Genomic DNA, 6,690 nt, shown 5'->3' on the forward strand with positions numbered 1-6,690 from the left:
TATTTGTGTGTTTGTCCGCCCCACCATCGCTTGACAACCGATGCTGGTGTGTTTACGTCCCTGTAACTTAGCGGTTCAGCAAAAGAGACCGATAGAATAAGTACTAGGCTTACAAAGAATAGGTCCTGGGGTCTATTTCTTCGACTAAAGGCGGTGCTCTAGCATGGCCGCAGTCAAATGACTGAAACAAGTAGAAGAATAAAAGAATAAAAGAACCAACAATTAGTTAACTTTATGATATAATAGAACACATTATAATCCTCAACCCACTCCCTCACACCTTTAAACCTTCTTAACAATGCCGACACCTCCCAGCCCCAATCCTAATATTCCGCCCAATCCCCGTAACCAATCTAACGAACCGGCTATACCGACTAGTGAAGGAGAGAATAATAGGAATAATATTGAGAGCTACTATAAGCTACAACCCAGCGGATGGCTCCCTCGCTACCATAAAAAATACCAGTCATAGCGCCGAGGCTAATACGAAATATAATATCTGGTGAATCTCAGGTAATCGAAAGCCCACAAGCTCTAACTTAGTGTCCTCTGGAAGTCTATGCAGCTATAGATCCCCTACCTTCTGTCCCCGGAAGATAGATGCCGCATGAAAAATATAGTATTTAAGCGTACGGTTCCACGGAAGAATCCAAGTATGTATATATCGGCTCGTGCAGCACCACTTTCAAGGTCAAAATTACTAACCACTATTCTAGCTTCAGATCTGAAACAAAAACTAATAATACATTTTTATCTAGGCTCATCCATTACCTAGAAAATAACTCAGATGTATATAGTTTAAAATGATCCATTGCTACTCATACCAAACCGTATAGCGTATAACAAACACGATTTCTGCATCACAGAAGTCTTATCTATTATGCAATGCAGCGACACCTTTAAAGAACGAAGCGACCCTATTCTTAATTGCCGGCGCAAATTATGTAATACCTTCTTAAGATACAAATAATACTACTTCCCCGATAATTCCCTTGCTAATCTTCCTATATCCCCTCCCACTTGAATTTCTTCAACGTATTTATAGCAGTTATTTTTTTGAAGCTATCTATATATTTCCTTAACTTTGTGATATCTTTATATCTTCATTTTGTATACAGAAATAAGCTTGCGCGCACGCGCGGATACCTATGCTGATACTATGGATATGCTGTGAGTATACGCATGCACGCGGGTACACAGATATGTATATTTACTATGAGGTAGTAAACGACTAACTTTAACTAGAACTACTATGTTCCCTTTAAAAATACAACCTTCAACACCTATCTCCTTCTTTTTCTTCCTCCTCTTCTTCTTTCTTAACAACTCCACCCGACCCCCACTCCTAAATTTTTGACCTCTTCCTTTTCATTTTTTTTTTGTTTTTCTTAGCCATTTCATCTTTTCTAAATCTCTTTCTGTATAAATGTTTAAGCATGGATGCACCTCGGTACCGATGTACTGTAGACACAGCAAAGTGGTCCCAGCTTAATATTCAGAAAGACTCTTCCCTTAAAGTCATTATCCATCTACATTAAATCAATCCTCTTTCCGCCCCCTTTCATTTTCTTTATTTTTAACAGTTTTAAACAAATTCCCCACCCCCAAATATTTTACCTTTTCGCTTTTCTTGCTTACTGACCATCTTATTTCTTCAGACATTTGTTTTTTATATTCTGTTTTTCTTTTTATTTGATTTTTCTACTCTGTTCTTCTGACTTCCCCACTCATTTCAAATTATATCTTCGAAGAATTAACTTGGGATTCCTTAACGACAATGTAGCCTTCATATGGTTAAGGTATCCTAGGCCTGACGAATAACTAGCTGTATACCTCTCGTTGAGTAACTATTATATCAGAGGATCTGCTAGCTAGTAAAGATATGTAGCCTGAGTTTGACCTACTCCACTCCCTCAGTTTGGATTTTTATTCGCATTCATAGCGACTCAAGTTGTTAACCGAGTTACACAATTTTGTTTTCAGCTTATCGAATTTCAATATGGGAAAAGCCTACAACCATAGCCAATAAATTATTAGTGTTCCTGAACGTTGATTTTTATACCTACCACGGACTGCTCGAAACTTACAAACTCTCTACGCTTAGATCATTAGATCTTATAATCACACACACACACGCACACATACATAGGGTTGGCAAGAAAGTAATTTCGTTTTTCGCAAATTGAGTGACAATTCTTTTGAATGACTTTTGTCAATGTTATGACTTTTTCCTTTAAACATTTGATAGCCGTTACTTTTAGCTTACTTTAGAAACAAATTGCGCATAATTTTGTTTACAACTGTTAGTTCAGTGTCAATTTTAACATGGAGTGCAAAAACGAACATTTTTGCATGGCACCTTGGCCAGATGTCTTCTACTTTAGCCTCGGGCCTACCAAAGCCTTGTCGATGGATTTGGTAGACAGAAACTGAAAGAAACACTTCGCATATATGCATATATATAAATATATCTATGTGTGCGCGTCTTTGTGTCTGTGCTTGTCCCCCACCACCACCGCATGACAACGAGTGCCGGTTGTTTATGTCCCTGCATCATAACAGTTCAGCAAAATAGACCGATTGAATAAGAACCAAGCGTAAGAAAAATAAGTATTAGGGTCAATATATTCGACTGCGGCCATGCGATGTCCCAGCATAGCTGCAGTCTAATGACAAATAAAAGAATAAAAGATAATAGGTGTACATACATATTAATCAGCACCGGGCTGACATTCATAATAAAAAAAGTCGAGACAGACGACAGCGTAATCAAGACTGAAGACAACGAACTTGAGGCTGACGTTGACGAGATTAACGAGATTCTGGAGAGGGGTTAATCGGTTACATCGACGCCAGTGGTCAAATAGTATTTAATTTATCGACCGCGAAAGAATGAAAGGCAATGTTGGTCACAACAGAATTTGAACTCAGGCCGTAAATACGGACGAAATGCAGCTAAGCATTTTGCTCTGTCTGCTAACGATTCTGCCAGCTCGCCGCCTTTATTGGTTTCAAATATTGGCACAAGGCCAGCAAAGATGAAAAGAAAAGACCTCCTCGGCAGAATTTGAACTCAGAAGGTAAAGACAGACGAAATGCTGTTAAGCATTTTTCCGGGCATGCTAACTATTTTGCCCGCTCGCCGCCCTAACCTGATTAGATATTAGTTTCAAATTTTGGCCCAAGACCAGCAATTTTAGTGAAGGAGTAACTCGATTAAATTGACTCCTGTGTTCAATTGGTACTCAATTTATAGACTCCGAAAGGATGAAAGGCAAAGTCGACCTGGGTGGAATTTGAACTCAAAAAGTAAAGATGGACGAAACGCCGTTAAGCATTTTGCCCGGCATGCTAACGGTTCTGTCAGCTCACCACCTTAAACCTGATTAAATATTTAAAAAAAATAAAGGATAGTTTAAACAGTATTTATTATTTACAATATGTAATGCTACTCGTCATTATAAATTGCATTATATAAATTATTGGTTACGCAACACTTTATATAATGCAATTTATAGAACAATACATTTTCTAGCTCTACTCTTGATCCCAAACTATATTCACGAAGGTGTTTATATTATTAGTTCATGCGTATCAAAACATGATTTACTTACTAATATTGAGTACTTCACCAAATACATTAGTGATGTTAAAAGTTGTACAATTCCAGCGGCGGCTTCGAAACTGATGTTGGCATTCACTAATTCCTATTGCTGCTCCTTTAGTAATGACTTCTAAAAGTTTGTCTTCCGTGTTGCACAAATCTCGCTGTCGTGGCAGTAAGAAATTGAGGCTCGAGCATCTTCTCTGTTTGCCATTTTGTTTAACTTCGACTGGAATTGTCTGGTATGAACTGGCCAGACCAAGGTACCTGCAATGTAACAAAGTTAAATAACAGTTCAAACAATGCTGTATAGAGGTATTGTTTTGCTTTTCTTTTTTTTTTTGTTATTACAGGATATGTAAAATATTGATTTAAAATTTTGGCACAAGACCAGTATTTTCTTCGGAGAAGTAAGTTGATTACGTCAACGCTTGTGTTTAACTTGTACTTATTTTATCGACGCCGAAATGATGAAAAGAAAAGTCGATCCTGGCAGCATTTGAACTCAGAACATAAAGTTTGAAGAAATGTTGCGAAGCATTTTTTCGGTATAAAGATTCTGCCAGTTCGCCGCAAGATAGCAATTGTATACGTAAGATATCAATTGGTGTCTAACATATTGTTCGCGGTTGTAATTATGGTTATATAGGAATTTTCCAAAAGATAGATGCTAACTGAGCTGAATAACAGAATCTTGAATTATGATCTTTGCTTTGAGCACCAGGGATATATAAGTTAAAACGTGTATTTTGCTTACTAAGAATGTTAGATATGAAAACGAAGGGCATCGGTAAGGTGAATGTAAAAGTTACATGTTTGATGCTCTCCAGTGTTCCATCGCACCAAAATACAATTATGGTTTCGTAGATTGATAAACAATATTCCCAAGTACAGTTTTATAATCCAAAAGTATCGTGTCCAAAGGCATTTCAAATGAATACTTATAAACTTGATCACAGAAGTAATTTTCATCATCCAACTATGTCGAAATATTTCCAGTTGACTAAGAAGGTAGGATGAAAAGTTCATAGTCAATTATGAAGGAGTAATGATAGAACTGTGAAAATCTTGCATGCCTTAATTTCAACCCTTCTTGATTATAACTACATTGTTTATTTCCAGGTAAACCGACTCTTCAAAGAAGACTTCAAATTTAACTAGTAACGACTTCTCTTGAAAATCGACAAAATTTGACATCATAGTGTTATCAAGTACCTGCAGAAACACGGTTTTGTTCCCAACGACATTCATGCCGAAAGGGTTGCAACATTAGGGGATAATGCTCCAGCTTTATTAACAGTGTAAAAATGGGCAGCTGAATTGAGGATTAAAAGGGAGAGTCTTGAAAATGTCCCAAGATTTGGACGTCCTGCATCTTCCACCACCAAAGAAAACATTGGTCGTGTTTACCACATGGTAATAGTTGACAGGCGAATGACTATAAATCAAATAGCCAATGCTATTAGCATATCTCGTGAGAGAGTTGGGAATATTCTACGCAATGAACTTGGCATGACGAAGGTTTTTGCTCGCTTAGTGCTACATCTTCTGACACTTGACCAAAAGCGCACCAAACTGATCACATAAAATCTGATATTGCTCCAAGCAGATCCAGTTGGTTTCTTTGAATGTTTCCTAAGCCAGGATGAGTGTTGGATTCAACACTTTGAGCCAGAGACAAAGAGACAATCCAAGCAATGAAAACCCCATTTCTTCTGTTTCAAAAAAGGTTAAGCTTGTTTCATCTGTAGGAAAAATTACGGCCTTAGTTTTTTAGTATGCAAACAGCATTGTGTTTATTGATTATCTTCAAAAGGGCCACCCTATCAATGAAGAGTACTATGCCATCTTGCTGAGGCAATGACGAAAGGCCATCAATACCAAATGCCCAAGTAAGCTAACGGAAGCAGTTTTATTTCATTAGGACAATGCTCCAGCACACAAATCCTTGGTTTCAATGGCTGCTATGCGCGACTGTGCTTCTGAACTGGTTGATCACGCCTATTCTCCTGATTTGGCCTCATCTGACTATCATCTGTTTCCCCAACATGGAAAACCCTTGGCTGAGAACCAGTATCACAGTGAGGATGATGACATATGTGCTGTTGATGACTTTATTTTACCAATCAATTTAACCATAACCGGTTGATTGCATACTAACTACCTGATAAAATCAAATACAGATTTTATCCTAAATTTTAAAAATATATTAAAAATATATTTCACCAAAACCCAAATTATTCACTGCTGAATGCTTCGTTATTAACACGTGGTCGAAATACACAGAACCAGATTTTTGAATTTTTATTTTGTATATATGTACCAACAGTGTATTTGCGCTGTAAAGCAGTTGTGTTCATGGGTACGTATATTTATTTGTGTTTATATGCATTTGGGTTGTATTACATTGATGATGGAAAAAGAGGTTTCTCCTTTAATCCTGAAATCAACTGATATGTAATTGAACCGTTTCATGAATCTGTTTCGTTTATTTGCACGTGGACGACGCGTGTTTATAGTTTTATGGTGATATCTTAAGGTAGTTTAGAGACATCTGGCGTTTTAGTCTAGCGTTCAGGTGAGCCTGTATACGTATAAGCTTGCCCTTAATATACATTTATAAATTCATTAATATAAACTTTACCGGTTGATTGCATGCTAACTACCTGATACACTCAAATACAGATTTTATCCTAAATTTTAAAATATATAGGCGTAAGAGTGGCTGTAAGGTAAGTAGCTTGCTTACCAACCACGTGGTTCCGGGTTCAGTCCCACTGCATGGAACCTTGGGCAAATGTCTTCTACTATAGCCTCTGGCCGACCAAAGACTTGTAAGTGGATTTGGTAGACAGAAACTTAAAGAAGCCCGTCGTATATATAAACATATATGTATGTGTGTGTGTTTGTGTATCTGTGTTTGACCCCCAACATCGGTTGACAACCGATGGCGGTGTGTTTACGTCCCCGTAACTTAGCGGTTCGGCTAAAGAGAACGATAGAATAAGTACTAGGCTTGCAAAGAATAAGTTGTGGGGTCGATTTTGCTCGACTAAAGACGGTGCTCCAGCAAGGCCGCAATCAAA

At 37.7% G+C, this 6,690-nt stretch overlaps 1 protein-coding gene across 1 annotated transcript in view; it reads right to left on the reverse strand.

Annotated features, from left to right (window-relative positions):
* LOC106870281 (protein Wnt-5b) overlaps positions 1 to 6,690 on the reverse strand; it is a 367,695-nt gene that overhangs the window by 27,019 nt on the left and 333,986 nt on the right. The window contains exon 2 of the mRNA XM_052973218.1: positions 3,615 to 3,871. Coding sequence (XP_052829178.1) covers positions 3,615 to 3,871 — 257 coding nt within the window. The remainder of the gene's footprint in view (positions 1 to 3,614; positions 3,872 to 6,690) is intronic.

This window comes from Octopus bimaculoides, chromosome 15 (genome assembly GCF_001194135.2).
Source record: "Octopus bimaculoides isolate UCB-OBI-ISO-001 chromosome 15, ASM119413v2, whole genome shotgun sequence".
NCBI lineage: Eukaryota > Metazoa > Mollusca > Cephalopoda > Octopoda > Octopodidae > Octopus > Octopus bimaculoides.